This window comes from Melanotaenia boesemani, chromosome 2 (assembly GCF_017639745.1).
Source record: "Melanotaenia boesemani isolate fMelBoe1 chromosome 2, fMelBoe1.pri, whole genome shotgun sequence".
In the NCBI taxonomy this organism is placed as follows: Eukaryota; Metazoa; Chordata; class Actinopteri; order Atheriniformes; family Melanotaeniidae; genus Melanotaenia; species Melanotaenia boesemani.
The window spans coordinates 2,161,580-2,180,512 of record NC_055683.1 but is presented as its reverse complement, the minus strand read 5'-3'; the positions used below and the strand labels follow the sequence as shown (position 1 = coordinate 2,180,512).

Sequence of the window (18,933 nt, the reverse complement as noted above, 5' to 3'; positions counted from 1 at the left end):
TCTAAGGCTTTACAGGTGGTGACAGCAGTTCTCCCAAAACCAGCTGAGGACAGGTTTCACACACACTGATGCAGGGTGGCTGGATTGTAGGTGAGGACCCCAAAAGGAGCATTGAACGTCTCAGAGGTACACAGGTCCTTACCAGGGTCCCCTGTGGGAGGTCTTCCTGGCCAGCCACTGCAACCGTGTCCCAGCACCAGCGGGAGATCTTCAATCTTCACCTCCATCTCCATCTCTGGGGGAGATCTCGACTCATCTGATCCACCGGAATGAATCAACATGGGTTGTCCTGTCCCCTTTTCCCTGAGTGGTGACTAGCAACAACCATGGCCTTCAGATGACTACGGGAGCTTGAGTGCAGATGTTGTGGAGCAATACTCATCTGCTTCATTTCTGTTCTTGTTCACATGGAGGCTGACAGCCACAGGAGCGGGTGAAACGTCACCTGATTGATCATCATGATGAGCAAAACACATGTGTGGTATCAGCTGGCTGAGCAAACCACTCTGAAATTCACAAATTCCAGCTGTTCTGTCTGTTCCCTGATAGTAAAACGAAGTTTTCCTTTAATCAAAAGAGGGGAATTGTGAAAGAAATTTAGCTGCATATGGTAATCACTCATATATATATACTCATAAAAATCACATTTACTTTTACATTTTCTTATTGTGTGTTCTCATTGTACAGAATACTGAAGTAACTGTTTTCATTGTGTGTGTGTGTGTGTGTGTGTGTGTGTGTGTGTGTGTGTGTGTGTGTGTGTGTGTGTGTGTGTGTGTGTGTGAGGTCAGACTGACCACTTTCTTCCAGAGCTCTGATATGACAGAGTTGAGGCTGGTTTTCCACCTGCTAGATAGCAGTAGTTGTTTGGGATATCAGCTTGTTGTGGTTTGTGGGCTTTGTCTGAAAACTGGAAGAAAGTGGCTCCACTCAGGCTTCTATTCCTCATTTATTATTTTACTGTTTGACCTTCAGCTGGAGACCAGCTGAATAAAACTGTTTCTCTCTGATGAATCATCAGAGTCTCTCCTGACTTCATGCGAGTCGGGACGACCACTCTCTTACTCGCAAGTAATTCTTTATTCAATACTTCTCCTGTAAATAAACCTTATATACTTTACTTATTCCAGACTCTTGGTAATTTTTCTACATCAGTCAGAAGTCATTTACATGTAGAGATGTTTAGGACCAGTTACTTTCCAACAGAAAGAAAGATGCCACATTTGCTCGTTTAAGCAGCAAAATGTATTAAATCTCTCCAGTCAGGTGTTTATTTGGACGGGATACTGAGTTTGTTGTAAGCTTGTCATCATTGATGCTTCTGTCTGTTCAGAATAAATTATTGACTGAAATCGAAGGGTTTTTGTGTTTTCTTTTCTGTATAAACATCATTGAAACATTAATGCTTTCAATTTAGTGATATGTGGAGTTTGTCTTTTTCCTGTGCATGTGTGAATTCTGTCTGGGTTCTGTCCAAAAACTCGTCCTGATCCACCCTAAACTAAACCTAGGACTGTGAACATGCTTTATCTGCATTATATACATTCTTTATGTCTGATGTGGGGGTACATATGATATGGGCTGTGTAGTAAATGGATTTAAATGGAGTCATGTTGACCACACACTCACACAGTCTCTTTACCTGTCACACACACATTCATACAGCAACTCGCACATCAAAGGCAACACGAGGTTCAAAATCAGGTTTTTATTTGAGCTGATTAAATCAACCTTTTATTTTCCAGATTTTTCTGGTTCTGTTTCTGAGCTCATCTTTAATATTTTCCTTCATATTTAAGTTTTACCGAGTAAAAATGATGGTGGCCCTCTTTTTTTCTTGTTTTTTAAGCAGCTGTTTATTTCTGAGCCGTCTTTGTTCGCAGTCATCTGGTGGAGTTATATGGATTTCAGCTATACAGTGAGATTTTTGTGAAAGACGAACAAAACATCCATTTTCAGGCGGTTTCTGTAATGACCATCACAGCTGCTTTTTGGATGTGCTCTGCTCAGAATGAACCTGATCAAGTGATAAAACAACCATCTCTCTCTTCTCTGCCAGCTCATGTGCTTGGCGTGGAGAACGCGTTACCCCACTCATACTCCTTGAGGCAGATTCTCCATATTGTCACGTTATCTGTCATTTTCCTGCTCATCTGTAATTACTATTCATCCTCTCTCCTCAACTCACTTTAACCTCCCCCTCCTCTGCAGTCCTCTCTTTTATTACCTGTTTGTTCTGCAGCTTCCATCTCAGATTTTTCCTCTTAAACGGTACCTTTGCAGTTGCTGTTTCCTCTTTACTTGCTGCTCTCGCCGCTCCTCTTCGTCTTATCAGAGTGGGACCAAACTTCTCTGCTATGTGGTGGCTGCTCGGCGTTTTCAGCTTGGTGCTGGTGGTGGTGACCAGCGCCTTTTTCCTGGCTACTGGACGACGTTACGAGGTGTTCAGTGAGAAATGTCTGAAGCCGCCGGGACCCCTGGTTACCGACAGCAAACAGAGGGATGCCAGGCTGAAGAAAGGTAAAACACATACTGTTAAATGACACACTACTCAGGACCTGAATGTCAGTCTACAGTTACTGTTGTATTACTAGTACTAGTGTATTTTAATGTGCTTTTGAATGACAGATTTCCTGTTTTAATAATGTTTTACTTGCAAGTTATTGCAAATTACTGATTATTGACAAAGAATAAAATCAGCTTCTTTCATATTTCTTATAAATTCCCACATTAAAAAAAGAAACGAGTAACTAAAACTTCATCATGTTTTATTGTATTAAGTAATGTGAGAGTTTTAAATCCAATGCAACCAATAATGTCCCAAACTATGAGCCTAATAAGTTGTACCTGTCGTCCTTTAACTGTTTGAAGTCAGTGGTAGGAAATCGAAATCTAAAAATCATGTTTGTACACTTTTTTCCTGCTTTTTAATCCTGAATTTCCTGGGTGACACTATGACAACAGGCACCATGCCCATGCCTTTATATCTTAATCAGTCCACCGTTGTTTATTTATATACAACTTAAACTCAAAATAAAACTCAAACTGGTTTATAGAAATAACAAAAAACAATTAAAGAGAGGGAATAAAACATCTTTGTCAGTCTCCATCTCTTTCTCAGACACAGAAATCCGATCTGAGACCGCAGCATAAAACCAAACTGAGGACAAACTAGAGACGAGCTAAACAAGATAATAATACATTACGACAGACTAAAAATAATTAAATACCAATAAACAAGTAAACGTGATAGACTGGTGTCCAGGGTGTACCTGCCAAATGCTGGGATAGGCTCCAGCTTCCCCGCGACCCTGAATCCCACCCTGGATGAATGAAAAGTAAATGAATAAAGAGAAGGATAAAATACAACTAAAGATAGAATAAAATACAAATTAAAATACTGTAAAACGTCAAATTTAGTCACTTAAAAGACCAAGATAAACAGCTGGGTTTTAGTTTGATTTTAAAAATATTAACATGCCTTCTGTCCTCAGGTCTGGACCATAGGAAGAGAAAGTACTACGTGGATTTTAGTACTAACTTTCAGAGTTATTAAAAACCTAAAAGTCCTGAAGACGTGAGGGTTCCAACAGGCTCGTAATATAAAAGTAGTTCACATGGAGTCAGTCTGTTTGTTACTTTAAGAATATTTAACTCTAAAGGTCACCACAAAAAGCAACTTCATTTTGATTCACATACTTACTGAGTGACAGAGGGTAAACACAGCAAGAACCATAACCTTTCAAATAAAGTTCTAGCGTTCCTGGTCATCATCTGTTAATTAAAATGGCCCAGTCCATGCTGCTGATTTTTTAACATTCACATACAGTAGCACACTTCATGACACCGTAGACCAGTGGTCACTTTGAATTGTCTTGTACATGAAATGTGTTTTTTAAATAAACTCGACTTACCACCAAGTACTCTTAATACTTTAAGCATATTTAAACCCAAGTACTTACTTACTTTTGCTCAAGTTACAAGGTTCATGTGATACTTTTACTGGAGTACATTTCTGTCTGTTTATTAATAATTTAACTTGAATGGGATGTTTGAGTATTCCTCCACCGTTGCTGAGCTGTGATTAAAAACATCTTTGTTCATGATGCCGATGCGACACATTTACCAACAGGGTTTCATGCAGACCGAGTCCCGGCCTCTCTGGATGCCGTGGTGATTGGCAGCGGCATTGGAGGCCTAGCAGCTGCTGCACTTTTGTCCAAAGCTGGGAAGAGGGTTCTGGTCCTGGAGCAACATGACCAGGCCGGGGGCTGCACACACACTTTCCAGAATAAGGGGTTTGAGTTTGATGTGGGTAAGTCGCTACGGTAAACACACAACTAAGCTAAGGCCATTTTACACATGATAAACATGATAAATGGATGACTGGTGAAACCACATGACCATTTAGTATTACTGAAACAAAGCTCAGCTCAGTGATGGGAGCTGGTTGAATGTCAAGTACACGGCTTTGGAATAAAAAAATAATAGTTATTTGTATATTATATTTAAAATAAAACACTCTTATGTGGAATGTTGTGATCTGATCTTATGGCTAGATATTAAAGATCTAACCTCCCACTGCTGCCATCAGGGATCCATTATCTGGGCCAGCTTCATGAGAACAGCATGCTGAAGATTGCTCTGGACCAGATCACGCAGGGACAGCTGCAGTTCACCAAGCTGGAGCAGCACTATGACACGCTGTTCCTGGGTCAGCCCGACCAGCGCAGGCAGGACACCCCCGCTCTTTTCAACATGTTTCATTTCAGCATAATCATAATTTTCTTCATCAGCACTGTCCTCAAATATTTACCTAAAAAATCATGGAAAAGATTTTCTCATGATTCATTTGTGTTGACATTAACATTGTTTATTTGGTTCAAACTTAATTTAATAGTTGATCCAACTAATTTTACAACAATACAATCATATTTTTAAAAAATACTTCATCTAACTCATGTTAGTCCAACAAAACAGCTTTATTCTAAAAGAAAGCAATTTAATCACATTTCAAACCTTTCCAGGATTTTTTTTATATTCATTCATAGGCTTCAAAGACCACGTAGTACTTAGATGCTCTCCTTCCAAGATGGTTTGAGATCTTGCATGTTCTCACAACATAAACATTTGGTCTTAAAGACACACTACAGAGCTTGTGCATATTGTCTGATCTCCCTCCTAACGGCGGCTAATTCGGCGTCCATCTTAGACTTAGACTTTATTGTCATTCAGATATACAGAGTATACAGAACGAAATGTCGTTGCATTTGCTCGTGACAGTGTAAAAATATAAAAAGCAATAAAAAGGTAGTGAAAAATGCAAAAACAATGCAAAAACAGGACAGTACGGATTATAAAGTGTTAGTAGTGCAGCAGAGTGGTGCCGACTCTGGATTTAAGAGTTTAAGAGTCTGATGGCCTAGGGGAAAAAACTGTTCATGAACCTGGTGGTTCTGCACCGGATGCTGCAGAATCTTCTTCTGGAAGGCAGAAGTGAAAACGTGATGAGGGTGTGAGGCATCCTTGATGATGTTTCTGTCCGGAGACACACAGAGCTGAGAGGCAATGTCCTGCACAGAAGGAAGGGAGCTCCCGATGACGTTCTCAGCTGTCCTCACCACTCTCCTTACATTCCTCCAGTCAGCAGCAGTGCATCCTCCGCCCCACACAGAGATGCAGCTGGTGAAGATGCTCTCTACAGTACTCCTGTAGAACGTAGTGAAGACGGGTGGAGGCAGGTGGGCTCTCTTCATCCGTCTCAGGAAGTGCAAGCACTGCTGTGCCCTCTTAATCAGAGATGGAGAGTTCACCAGCCAGGTAAGGTCATCCGTGATGTGCACCCCCAAAAACTTGGTGCTGCTGACCACCTCCACGGCCGACTTGTTGATGAGGAGAGGGGCGTGTCTAGGCTGGATCCTCCTGAAGTCCACAATGATGTCTTTGGTCTTGTCAACATTCAGGATCAGGTTGTTGCCTTCACACCACCTCACCAGCTGCTCCACCTCCTCTCTGTAGGTCGTTAACATCTCTGATGAGGCCCACCGTTGTTGTGTCGTCGGCAAACTTCACAATATGGTTAGTGGCAGACCTTGAGACACAGTCATGTGTCATCAGAGTGAACAGCAGAGGGCTCAGGACACAGCCCTGGGCAGAGCCCGTGCTGAGGGTGACGACACTGGAGGTCTTCTTGCTGATCCGCACAAACAAGTTTCTCTACTCTAAACTCTGACCAGTAAAAGTCGGTCAGATGGTGACTCATGTCTCATTTCTTACTCTATTTCTTTCTCTATTAGCAATAAAAACCAGTTTGTTCAGCATGAATAATTAAAGTAATGTGTTTGTTTACTCTATTTGCTGAGTTTAGTAAAAATCTTCAGGATTGATAAATACATTCCTGATGTATTAGTTCTTTTTCAGTTTCCAAAAAAAGTGTTTTTTCTTTTCTTTTTTCATGGAGGTTTCAAGGAAATTTTATGTCCTCTAATTGGTCTTAAAGGCCTCCCAAAAGGTGGATTCTGTGGCCTCCACATTATCATTGACTTCCAGAAATTCTGAAATCTTAGAAGAAAGAAACTGATTAAATGTTGAGTTAGAAAGTAAAAAAGGGTGATAGCACCAGCTACTGCTGTTTTCTGTGGTTAAGCTCAAGAACCAAAGACATTGGAGAGAGATTAAAATACTGTGATATGTGGCTGAAATTTCATTTGCTATCATATTGGAGTCTAATAAGAAATAATTAATCCTTAAATAAGATTTATGCCTCTGCAAATAAAATGAGTAATCTCTAGTTGTGGGGTATCGAAGTCGCCAGACATCAACTATAGATTCATGGAGGATATCAGGTTGTTTACAACAGCGGAGGCAGGGGAGGGAGAGCGATTAGTTTGAGCCGATCTATCCCAAAAAATTATCAAGTACACAATTAAAATCACTGACAATAATCACATGTTTATCAGAGGCCAGTAAATTAAATAGCTTACTAAAGACATTTGGATTGTCAAAGGTTGGGCCATACACATTTAAAAGTGTAACATGCTAAAATCTACCATTTGGGCCACTCACAGTAGAAATATCTCTAAATGGGATGATTTTGGGAATCAAAATTGCCACACAAGAGGTTTTGCAACAGAATGTGGATCTGATTAGCCAAAATTCATCTGAGCAACTTTGCCCTTCTGGGCTTGATATCCGTTTCTTGGAGAAATACAGTATCAGCAGATAGAGATTTTAAATGGGGGAAACCTTTGCTCCTTTCGATACATGCCCCAATCCATGAACTAGTGAAAGCTAAGCGACTAGGATTTAATTAAAACAACGACATTGTATGCCCTAAGATCACTTAACATATAAACACATAAAATAAAGCCAAATCCAAACTGAAACAATAATAACGTTGCCCCCATACCCCCCATCCACTTTTCAAAACAAAGAGAGCACATGTTCCCTACATAGATAGATACATACATCCCACATAGAGGCAGCCAGACCATAGAAAAAGATAACTGTTACATACGTTGTCCCCAGGAACTGGTGCTCCCTCTCCATGTCAGGAAAAAAAAAGAAAAAGTTAACAATAACACTCATAATATTGTCTCAGCAAGCGTGGATACATAGTTAATTGTCAAATACCAAATCCAGTGGACATGCAATGTTCAGGATAGTGTCTCTGCAAAAGCTTCTGCATCGCGTGGCAGTAACCCAGACCTGGGCCAGATAGGTGAAACCCATCCTCATCAAGCCTTGGTGCTGCCTCATCACCTCTGCCGGGAAATCAAAAAAGGAGTGGGGGATCTTGCCCTTGTAGCTCAGGGGAGACCGCTGGCAACACAACTGTAGTATCTTCTCCTTTACTTGGGAATGATGAATCCTGGCTATCATTATATGAGGCCAGACATTTCCACCAGTCAGCTACCACCCCAGGCAGTGCACCCGGTCCACCACCAGTGTCTTCGGAAGGTTGGTAGCACCAAGCAGTGCAGAGGTTAACTCCGTCAGGAACCTTCTCAGGTACGCCAACAGTTCGAATATTCTGCCATCTGGAGTGAGCCTCAAGATCAATCACTTTCAAGCGGAGTGCTTCATTCTCAGCTCGCATTTTCTAGCATTCCTGCTCAACAGGTGAGAGGCAACGGTCGTAGTCATAGTTTAACTTCCTCAACTTCAGTCAGATGGTTCCCCAGACTCAACAAAGATGGATGCTCGAGTTGCTTTATTCATTGTTTTATTCAAGCCTCTGTCTCATCGCATGACGCTGGTGCTGCTGTAGCATCGACTGCTACCTCACATCATGTCTGAACTTCAGTCTCATTAGATCCTTAGTCCAAATTCTTTCCACAGCCTGTCGTTGTTTTACTCATCATAAATCTTTGTAAAGCATGAGGGCATAAAAGAAAAAGGGCTAACCTAGAAAATATTAACCAACTAATTTAAAAATGTGGAGAGGAGCTCATGACAGACACATTTACTCTATCTAGCACTTACTAGCACCCTTCTTTTGCCACCTTTTGAAAAATATAAGTATTGGGATGAAAAAAAACTGAATTGCATCAAGTTCAAGTTTTATCATTCTATATTTCCAGTCAGCACAATAAAAAATATCAGTTTTCTCTCTAAACATGTCAAATGAACTTCATTTATTCATGATCACAGAAGAAATATCTAATTGTGTTGCAGAGAGTAAAATGATTATAATAAATCTAAAGACCTGCTAGTTCCTTTTTTTCAGTGTGTGTTGCCTTGTGACCTCATATGTAAATCACTAGCTCCTGAAGTCTTTAATAGATCTTGTTCTTTTTTCTTTAGAAAAGAAGAAAAGAAACATGAAAAACTATTTCCTTCTATAACCTTCTTTTATCATTGTCACTGTCAGGGCTTACCATATCCATGCAGGAAAGACAGAGATGGCAGCTAGCCTGAAGAAGCAGTTCCCAGGAGATGAGGAGGCCATTGATGAGTTCATAAGACTGATGAAGGTAAAGACAATAGTAATCAGTGATAATAATTAACTAGTATTTTTACCCAAAATATCTATGCATATGTATCGAGAAAATCAGCATTTAGCCTTTGGAGGCTACAACACCAAACACTAACATGTTTTCTGTCCATGTATGCCTCCATTAGTGGTCATTTGTAGGTACGGTGTTGGATGCTACTGATATGCAGATGACATTAAACACTATATAGTTGTTGTTTCTGTTGCTCACAGTCACATAGAAAACTTTATATGATCTGCTTTCTGTTGCCAAGTGGTAAAGCACCATCATTGGGTTTTGATTAGATTGCAGCAGGGTACTTGTTAGCTGCCTCTCTAATACCAACCTGTGTAGCATCAGCTGTTGCAATATATGAAACACAGGAAGTAAAGCATGTAGACGATTCAGATTAACGAATTTGTCTCTGTTCGCTTTCAGCTTGCCTCTCGAAGGACTCCACTTTTAGCCATTTTGAAGATATTACCATACTGGCTAGTGAACCTCCTGATTCAGACTGGCCTTTTAGATCGGATATCTTCTGTGTTTCACCTCGCAACAGCAAGCCATTCAGAAATGATGTCCCTCCTCACACAGAACAAGGACTTGCAGGCTCTCTCTGCTTACCTGTTTTATGGTGCTGGTCACTCACAGACACATCTACACTTGCTGTACAGGTCTCATACTTAGCATAAGCTGACCTCACCATTTTCTTTATTTTTCTTTTATCACAGGTGTCCCTCCTAAAGATTCCAGTTTCCTTATCAATCTTCTCCTTCTTCACCATTACAAACGTGGTGCGTACTATCCTGTAGGCGGCGCCAGTGAATTTGCCTTTCACATTATCCCAGTCATTCAGCAAGCAGGCGGTGAAGTGTTGGTCCGGGCTCCTGTGCAGCGTATTCTCATCAACAGCCAAGGGAAAGCCAAAGGTGAGTGAAGGAAGGAACAGACAAAGGATCAAATTTACCAAACCAAGCTAAACAGCATGAGGCTGCAATCCAGAAAACGGCTCGCCAGATAGACTGACCCATGAATACATAAGCAGCCAGCTGATTTAGGTGATGCAATCCTTCAAAATGGGTTAGTATTCAGGGGCAAGTAAGTTGGCTTATTTAACAAACATAATGTCAGAGTCTTGGTTTATCAGTAATTTGTTGAAAATATTTCAGCTCGACTTTTGCTTTTACACTTTACATTTGGAGTATTAGATTAACCCTTAAAACTCCACTAGATCTCCAGCACTCCTAAGCAATATTGCTAATAATCAACAGTGTATCAGAAATGGTAAGTGGAGGAATTCTGGTACACTCTTTGTTGCAGTGTTGCTTCACATCATTGATGTTTGCGGGTATTTGTTTCGATACAGGCCTCTGCTTTTAGATAGAGCAGATGATGAGGGTGATGATAAGGGTCATACTGAACATTTTCATCAGTATAAAACCACATCTTTTGTGTGTTTTAGGTGTCACAGTTCTTAAAGGACAAGAAGAGATTGAGATCTATGCCCCTGTTGTCATTTCCAATGCTGGTATCTTCAACACCTTTCAGAAATTTCTACCTCAGCACATACAGGACAACCCAGGTAACAAATGTGGACTTATCATACCATCAGGATATATAAATTGGTGTAAGTTATATATATGTGGTAATTTTCTGTTTGTACATGTACATGTCAACTACATATACCAGAGTTAGTTATGGTATACTGAACTGAGACATTTTTTTGTCTTTATAAATGCTCCCTTTTGGAAGTATTGTCAGAAAACTTAACACATGGTTATACTGAAGACTTCAAGTTTTATTTAACTATTGAAGTTCAAAGAAATAGTTTGTTAATGAAGCTAATTCTTGTTTGGGGGACATCAAGGCCTCAGTGAGTGGTGATTTTCTACTGTTGGAGCATTATGTTGGGATATAAGGAACCATTTTTTAATTATTCAAATCTTACTTAACAGGAGCTTCTCTATTAGGACAATAAAATTCTCCTGCTCTTTAGCCCCAGTTACCCATAGGGGTCCCCCAGGGGTCTATCTTTGGCCCACTTCTCTTCTTGTAAAATATTTTTTCTAGGCTTTGCTCTCAATATTCCACGTCTTTCACTCCACTGCTATACAGATAACTCCCAAATGTATGTACCCCTCCAGCATAACACCTCAGCCCCTGTAGCTTCATTAGACTCTCTGAAGGATAATAAATCCTGGATAACACAAAGTTTCCTAAAGCTAAATGAAAACAAAAAGGAAGTTAAATTATTTGGCACCAAATCTCTACGTCATCCAGGGTATCCACCTTTAACTACAAAAAACAAACAAACAAAAAAAAAAACAAACAAACAGAAAACAAAATATTTATTTAAAAAGTGTGCTTTTACATTCGATTAAATAAATAAATCCAGTTTAGATACAGAATGTTGACACCCCACATTTTTAAGTTTTAGTAAGTTTTACTACATAGCTAAACAGTTTTATTCTTGGTTTCATTGCAAAGCACAATAATATAGAAACTGTGTTTCCTGTTGTTTATATGTTCAATTTCTAGTTTATGTGTGTGTCTGTGTGTGTAGAGGTCCAGTCCTTGTTGGGTATGGTCCGTCATGGTATGGGTTCCTTCTTAGCCTTTGTTGGTCTCAATGGAACCAAAGAAGAGCTGGACATCGTTTCCACCAATTTTTGGATGTATAAAGACAATGATTTGGACACACTGTAGGTTTTCTTCTTTAGTTTACTTACTGTCCATTTTTAACCCATCTTTCCAAAACGATTGTCATGCTTCCAAATATGAAAGCACAGTCCATGTTAACTCAGCTCTGCCTCCATCTATGGACTTAACTGATGTCTTCTGTCTATGTTTGTCTACACATGAATATGTGTGAAGTATGGAGAGATACTCTTCACTAAGTAGAGATGAGGTATTGGGAAACATCCCCATGATGTTCATTACCTTTCCATCTGCTAAAGACCCCACATCCAGTATCAGACACCCAGGTAACACAATTAAATGGCTTTACAAGTGCAGTAGCTTTGTTTTCTAGGTATTGTCTCTCAAGTCCGGAGCCATCCTTGATATATTTAGTTCCTGATTTTGCTTCCCCTATCCTTTGTTGCTCTACATTAATTAAATATGACATCCTACTGTTCATCTTGTTTTCTTGCTTTTCTCATCTTTTATCAGGTAAGTCTTGTATGACATTGTTAACCATGGCTCGCTACGAGTGGTTTGAAGAATGGGAGGGAACAAAACTTGGAAAGAGGGGTCAGGACTATCTGAATCTGAAAAACAGCATGGCCCAGGAACTGCTGGATTGGGCCTTAATCATCTTCCCTCAGCTGCGAGACAAGGTGTGTCAACATGTGTGTGCTTGTGCAGTGTTTTTCTCCTGATTCAGTAACAGCACAACAACAGCAAAATGTTGTTAGCATTGTGTTAATGTTCATAACTCTTCCTATGCTGGCTTAGTTTTCTTTCTGGCTTAGCTCCAACTAATTTAACCCATTATTAGGGTTCTTTTTTATTATTAACTTTTCTGAAGAGACTATGCTGAAAATTGATCATTTAACAATTATTTTACAAGAACTGTCCAGGGGGTATTCCACGAAGCTGGTTTAAGGGAAAGCCGGGCTTATCTTGATAAGTCTGGCTCATTTAAGCCAGAGTTTCGTTCCATCACCATGGCTTATTTGAATGCCAGCTGAGTAACCATGGTAACCTATGCACCAGAGCTAGCCTGCTCGGAGGCAAGCTAACGTTCAAGCTTAGCTTAGCTGTGTCTCAAAGGTCTGATACAGACTCCCAAAAGAAGGTTCTACCTGGTAGAACGCTGCTCCGCCTCATTCTGGTTTAAAAGTAACAGAAAGGAACATCTATTATATGCGATAAACTTTGTGCCACTGGGGAGCAAATCTGAATTCTTTATATTAGAATATGAATTTTTCAGTTTGAACTTGAACATGCCTGTTTGAATAATTGCTTTAAAAATTCAGAGATCCAAAGACGGCAAACAGCCAGCCACTCTCGCTGCAACGTCAGTTATTGTTCCTGCAACGGCACTTGCCGTTTCTGTAGCGGTAGTTACCGTTTCCTCAACGGTCTCAGCGGTTTGCCACTGTGGGCTGGTTGCAGACTTTTCACATTAGTGGTAACTAATACAAGGAAAAAAAAATACTTTTTGCGAAAAGTCTGCAACCAGCCCACAGTGGCAAACCGCAAACAGCGGTTGGTGAAATAACAAGAAAAAATTAAACTAATATTAACAGCCAACAGAAAAAAGCAGAAAGGCTTCACGGCTCAAACACTAGACCTTACCACAAACTAAAAGTCAGACATATTTACAAAGAGTTCTACAAAACACAGCCAAACAATCAAGAGTCTCTGCAAAGAGGGCAAGCTGCCTAATAGAACACATGAAGGGATGCTTTTTATCTCAGGAGTGAGGAAGCAACAGCAATGATTGGTCTAGAGGGCAGCGAACCAGGGATGTGGTATGTAAGGACCCTGAACCAAAACCATTATCCATTTGAAACTTTAGGTGCTTTGAAAATCGCTGCCCCTAGTTGTTACTCATGGATTGCAATTTGCGAATGCAGAGCATTAATTTCTGACACTTCAAACTCATACAAAACATGCGACGGCAGCCATGATAACCATGCATCATTAAAAACAAGTATATTCTCAGCCTAATAGTACAAATTCTCAGAGACTTGTTATTCCAATCTCAGTAGCTTATTTTTACTACTTTTTAGTCTATTTTAGCTCATTTCTGTTTCATACTTTTCTCTGAACCTAAATTTTCTGCCGGGGTGCTGGTTTAGCAGAGCCTACAAGTAGCTAGTGATCATGAAGCTACAGAACCCACAAAGCCACCTCCTCTAGAGTTAGCAGACACCTGGCAAAGCTAAAAGGGAAGCTAATCATCAGGTGGCCAGAAATGAATGATAATGTTGCTCTACTGTGTTTATGAACAGGGCCATTTTCTTGGTGTTTGCACTGCTTCTGCATTAGCTAAAAAGTCCATCAAATGCAGCTGTAATTGCTAATTTGACTAAAATTTGTTTCTTTAGTCATTTTCCGGGGGCTTACAGTATATAATGACTTTCAAGCTCATGAATAAAAAAAATGTATTCAGTATTGATATTGTTGATGTAATTATTCCTACAAATACATTGTGTGTGTCTGTGTGTGTTTAGGTAGTAATGTTGGAAGCTGCCACCCCTCTAACTAACGTACATTATTTGGGTGCACCAAGAGGTGAGATGTATGGTGCTGAACACAACTTGGAGCGCTTCAACCCCGAAACAATTGCTAAGACGCGACCTCAAACACCGATCAAGGGGCTCTACTTGACAGGTGACATTTCTAACATCACTGTATTGTTTAATAAATTACATTATTGTGCTGTGATGAACTTAAGCTCCAGCAATTTCAGTTTATTAAAGTTATCTAGCTCGTTAGCCCTTAAAACTCTGTTTTATTACTGCACTTATTAAGTTTGTCAGGAATGGTAGTGTGTAACTCTGTGTGGTAAACTTAGGATAGCATTCCCTTTGGGTGATCTACGGAAGTTTTCCAGGCATTTACAGCACATACAGTACACACAATCAAGCCAGAAAATGTAGTGTTTATTCAAACTTCATATGGTAAATCCACAATGAATGATCCATGATAACACCATTATCTGTCACATTTTCATTATAAAAACAGCTCAATACTACTAAGATTTCACTATCACTGAGAAATATAGATTTTTTTAGATATTGCTAAGAAATTTCTATTTTGACCTAGAAATTATGATGACGCCACTTCATCTCAAACTTTCCACAAATCAGACCTTAGATTGACGGTAACGTCCAATCAGGAGCAGCCAAAGATCAACCAGTGAGCAGAAAGTTCTATGTGTGTCTCTGAAAGAAGAAAATAATGCTCCTCTGTGACTGGAATAAAGCCAAGATGTTACTGATGCACGGTGGCGCCACAAACCAGCTGAGCTGGAGTTGGTTTTATGAGGTTAGCAGGTAAATAGTAGCAGAAATAACTTTAAATAGCAGAACAGCTGGAGGAAAAGTGTAAATATGTAAATAGTTTTTGTTGTGTGTTTGTTTCATTGTCATCTGTATGTTATTTCTACAAAGTACTGTTATTACTAAATTCTGTTTTCTTGTTTTGGTTGGCCTTTATGACCAAAAAATAGCAAAAAATGACTTGGACATTAAACGAGGTATCCCAGAGGCAATTTTTCTGAGGAGGGTGCCTTAACTTGGGAAGTCCTATTTTCATCTTCTAAGTGGGATACACTACCCACTCATTGTTGCAAGTGATGTAGATTCTTTGATACCCCACCTAGATAACCCCTCATTTCCAGCAGGTGCACGTGCGCTGCAGCTGCACTGTGGTTTTTTTCCGACCTCTGTGGACGGAACAAAACCGCACACACTGGGAGAGTCAGGGGAAGAGCATTCTCAAGTGCAGTCCACCTAGCTGGAGCCACAAGATCACAAAATCACAAGCGAGTTAGAGAATCTTGTGATCTTCCACTTCCAGGATAAACTTCTCATCGTCCATGATGAGAAAAAAAAAAAAAAAAACTCAGACACCCTAACCAATCAATGACATAATCATGGTTCAGCAGCCCAAATCTGCACAGGGGCTTTTATTTTGAAAATTACCAGAAGCTTTTACACTTCTCCCGTGTCTGACTTCCTGTCTGCCCCATCTGAACTGCTGAGCTTGACGCGTTCTGGACACATGTTTTGTCAAAAATAGCGGAGAGTGGCAACAAGGCGCTTCTGGGATGCTTCTGACACGCACCATTGATGAAAGTGGTCGTGAACAGCTGCGGAGGGAACATGGCGCACACGCACCCGGTGGAAATTGGGTGTAACAGTGACAGGTGTATCACTCTGGAGCCAGGCGTGGGGGAAAGACTCTTGGCAGGCGACTTGTGGTTGGAGTTTTGCTTCTTGGGTTTAGCCACAGCCCAAACAAGTTTTATCAAGGGGGCACCCTACCACCTGCAGGAGGTGCTGGAAATGGAGTCCAATACCCAACAGCTGAAACTGACTATTGGGTAAAGGCACATCTCTTTACTTGTGCAGGAGTGTGAGCTTGTACAGGTTATTGAAACATATCAGATACCAGGTGTGCTTACCTCGACAAACAGCATAGGTTCGGAAACTGATTGATTGTAGAAAAGCTGGACTTTTTAACACTCTGGGTTACAGATGTCACGTAGAGGTGTTTTCTCCAGTGAACGGGAGGATGTATTCCCTGCAACTTCAAGTTGATAAAAGAGCTCTGACTGTTTGCTTTTATATACCAAATAATAGCGCAGAGTGCCCAGACTCTGGATGTGGTGCGTGGAGACTCCATTGTCCTACAGGGAGCACTAAGAACAATGGGCCTCATTCACTAACCATTCTTACAAAAAGAAATTCTTACAAAAAATCCACAATTTGTTATTGGTGGTCTGCAATTATATCCGCAGTCTACGAACATTTTCATCAATCTGATGGAGGATTTTTGTTAAAACTAAAGATCAAATTTAAAAAGATTTGTAGGAAGACGTTGGTGAATTAGGCCCAATGAGCCCTAATTTGCAGGTTAACACCCCAAAATGCCCATAAAAGGTGAAGAGAATGAAGCTCTGTGCATTCGGGATTTTTTTTTTCAACCACATTTCTTCCTGGAAGACTATGGTTCCCCACTATCCTTCCAGTTTTTAATAATGGGTTGAACAGGTCTTAACTACGGTGGCCTGGAAGTCCAATACAATATTACATCGAGTGAAACATTTTTACATTTTTGCAAAAGCTAATAATTTATTATTATACTTTATTAATCCCAGCTGGGAAATTCCTTTTCTGCATTTAATCCATCCTAGGTGCTAGGAGCAGTGGGCTGCCAGAGTCCAGCGCTTGGGGAGCAGTTGGGGGTTAAGGGCCTTGCTCAGGGGCCCACAGTGGTTTACTTTAGTTGCCAACCTGGGGACTTGAATCTAGTGTTCTCCAGACTCAAATCCAAGTCTGTAACCACAAGGCTACCGCTGGCCACAGTTGTTGATTGTTGCAGCAGATTATTAGTGAAAAAACTCGTGATGTGAAGTAATATAACAGCAGCTCAACAATTAAGTCTATGCTGCATGGTGAGCCCTTTCTCTTTTATCGTTCTCCTACTCTTTATCATATATATTTTGTTTACATATTCCCTTAGTTTTTCAGGCCAATAACAAAAGGCATCTGTCCTACAGCCTAGACAGATGTTCATGTTTGTCTTCATATCATTAGATTTGTCACAGAATGTCTTGAACACTCGGGCAATGAGAGGAGCTGAGTTATCAACTGATCATCACCCGGTGGTGCTTGTCTACCTGTTCTAAACAAAATTTCTGTCAAGTTTATAAAATCACAGCTTTTCACTGTTTCTCATTCCACATAAATTACCATCAGTGTACAGTGTACAGTACTTTCATTACTTATAGGTTTCCTTACTTTTTCTAAGCCCTCCACCCTTAAAGCTATTTTCCTCTAATTATAAAAGTCCCATTTTAACAACAACAAATGCTGAACTTAACATTGGGAAAATGATGAAACACGGCTTTGTGTTCATGTAATTTCATTTACATGACAGATTCAGATTTTTCCACTTCTTTTAAAAGCATCTGACTGACTGCTGTCCGACTGTTTGCATGTGTGCAGGTCAGGACGTGTTCTGCAACGGCATGGCTGGGGCTCTGCATGGCGGACTCCTCTGTGCGTCAGCTGTGCTCAATCAGGTCCTCTACATTGACCTTCTAGCCCTAAAAATACGACTCAAACACAAGCAGACCAATCATAAGAAAACTTTGTAACAACAGGAGTGGATGCTGACCCTGGTCCTCTACTGCATGCAAGATGATGCCAGTTAGCAAAAACGATTTTTAAAAAAGAAATAAAATTTATTTCAGAAATGTGTAAAATATTGAACATCTTTAAATGTCTTTCAAAGGGTTTTATGTCTGTTTCCTGGAGGCAACTTTGGACCAAAATTTTAATGCAGCCATGTTGATTCCATAATTGTATGTTTTTGCATGAGGACAACAGTTGTATTTTAACAAGTTTTCATTTTTAATAAGCAATTTAAAGGTGTAAAACTATCAAAAATAAATGTTTACTCCTTTTAGTTTGAATGAAATTATGTTTTTTGACCCTTTGTGTGGCGCAAAATAGCAAAGCTGTTTCCTTTCAGCCATAAAGGGTTTTAGTATGACTTCCTGAGAGTCATGTGACACACGAATCTATTGTCTCTCTTCCTTTATTTTAAAAGTACTGCATCATTCAAAGTGATGCATTTCGGAGATGTGCCAGGCAACACAGTGCAATAAAGTGATATGTAAACATCTGTTTTTTTATACATTTAAATCTCTTTTCGGTAGTTAGTTGTGATAAAACTGTTCCATCACAGATGTTGCTGGAAATTTCAGAAACTATCCTGGTGCCTGCGAGAGATTAAATGCTATGCTTTTATTTTATCAATCTCAGATGTGGAGCGCTTTGTTTCAGCTGTGGCTGATGTTAAAACACTGTAAATAGTTGATGGTGATGAAAATCTCAAGGCAGACCTCTGGAACTGTTTTCAAAGAACAGCAAGACTGATTAAAAAAAAACATTTGGATTTCGCCGGGCTTCTAAATGTGCTGCCAACTGACTAAAACTGTAATATCTCCATTAAAAAATATGCCATCACTAATTCATTTGAGTTTTGACTCTGTATTATATGGAAGTGTTTCTGTACCATAATTCAAATTAAAATGGATTAACATAAATACTGGAGCGGCAACCAGACACCAGGACATGCACCAACCCACGCCTTGGCAGCACAACCGGGCAGGCCCAGACCCCCGGCACCAACCAACCCCTCCACCCCCAAGAGAGGAGGGCATCCCCAGGCACCAGCCCAGAACCCTTTGCCCAGCCCGCCCCAGAACAGC

General features: G+C 40.2%; 1 protein-coding gene across 1 annotated transcript; it reads left to right on the top strand.

Moving 5' to 3' along the window:
- The first annotated feature begins 2,229 nt into the window (after positions 1–2,229).
- On the top strand, positions 2,230–18,268 carry LOC121630902 (inactive all-trans-retinol 13,14-reductase-like). Its single transcript, XM_041971447.1, has 12 exons — positions 2,230–2,520; positions 4,133–4,315; positions 4,595–4,733; positions 8,873–8,975; positions 9,414–9,609; positions 9,707–9,904; positions 10,438–10,557; positions 11,539–11,677; positions 11,850–11,959; positions 12,147–12,313; positions 14,159–14,318; positions 17,663–18,268. The coding sequence occupies exons 1-12, from the start codon at positions 2,358–2,360 to the stop codon at positions 17,812–17,814; spliced, it is 1,830 nt and encodes a 609-aa protein (XP_041827381.1). The 5' UTR covers positions 2,230–2,357; the 3' UTR covers positions 17,815–18,268.
- Positions 18,269–18,933: the final 665 nt, after the last annotated feature.

Coding starts and splice junctions, on each gene's coding strand:
- LOC121630902 (XM_041971447.1), top strand. CDS start 2,358: ATGTGGTGGCTGCTCGGCGTTTTCAGCTTGGTGCTGGTGGTGGTGACC. Junction 4,734..8,872: donor GGTCAGCCCGACCAGCGCAG/GCAGGACACCCC, acceptor TGTCACTGTCAG/GGCTTACCATATCCATGCAG. Junction 10,558..11,538: donor GCACATACAGGACAACCCAG/GTAACAAATGTG, acceptor CTGTGTGTGTAG/AGGTCCAGTCCTTGTTGGGT.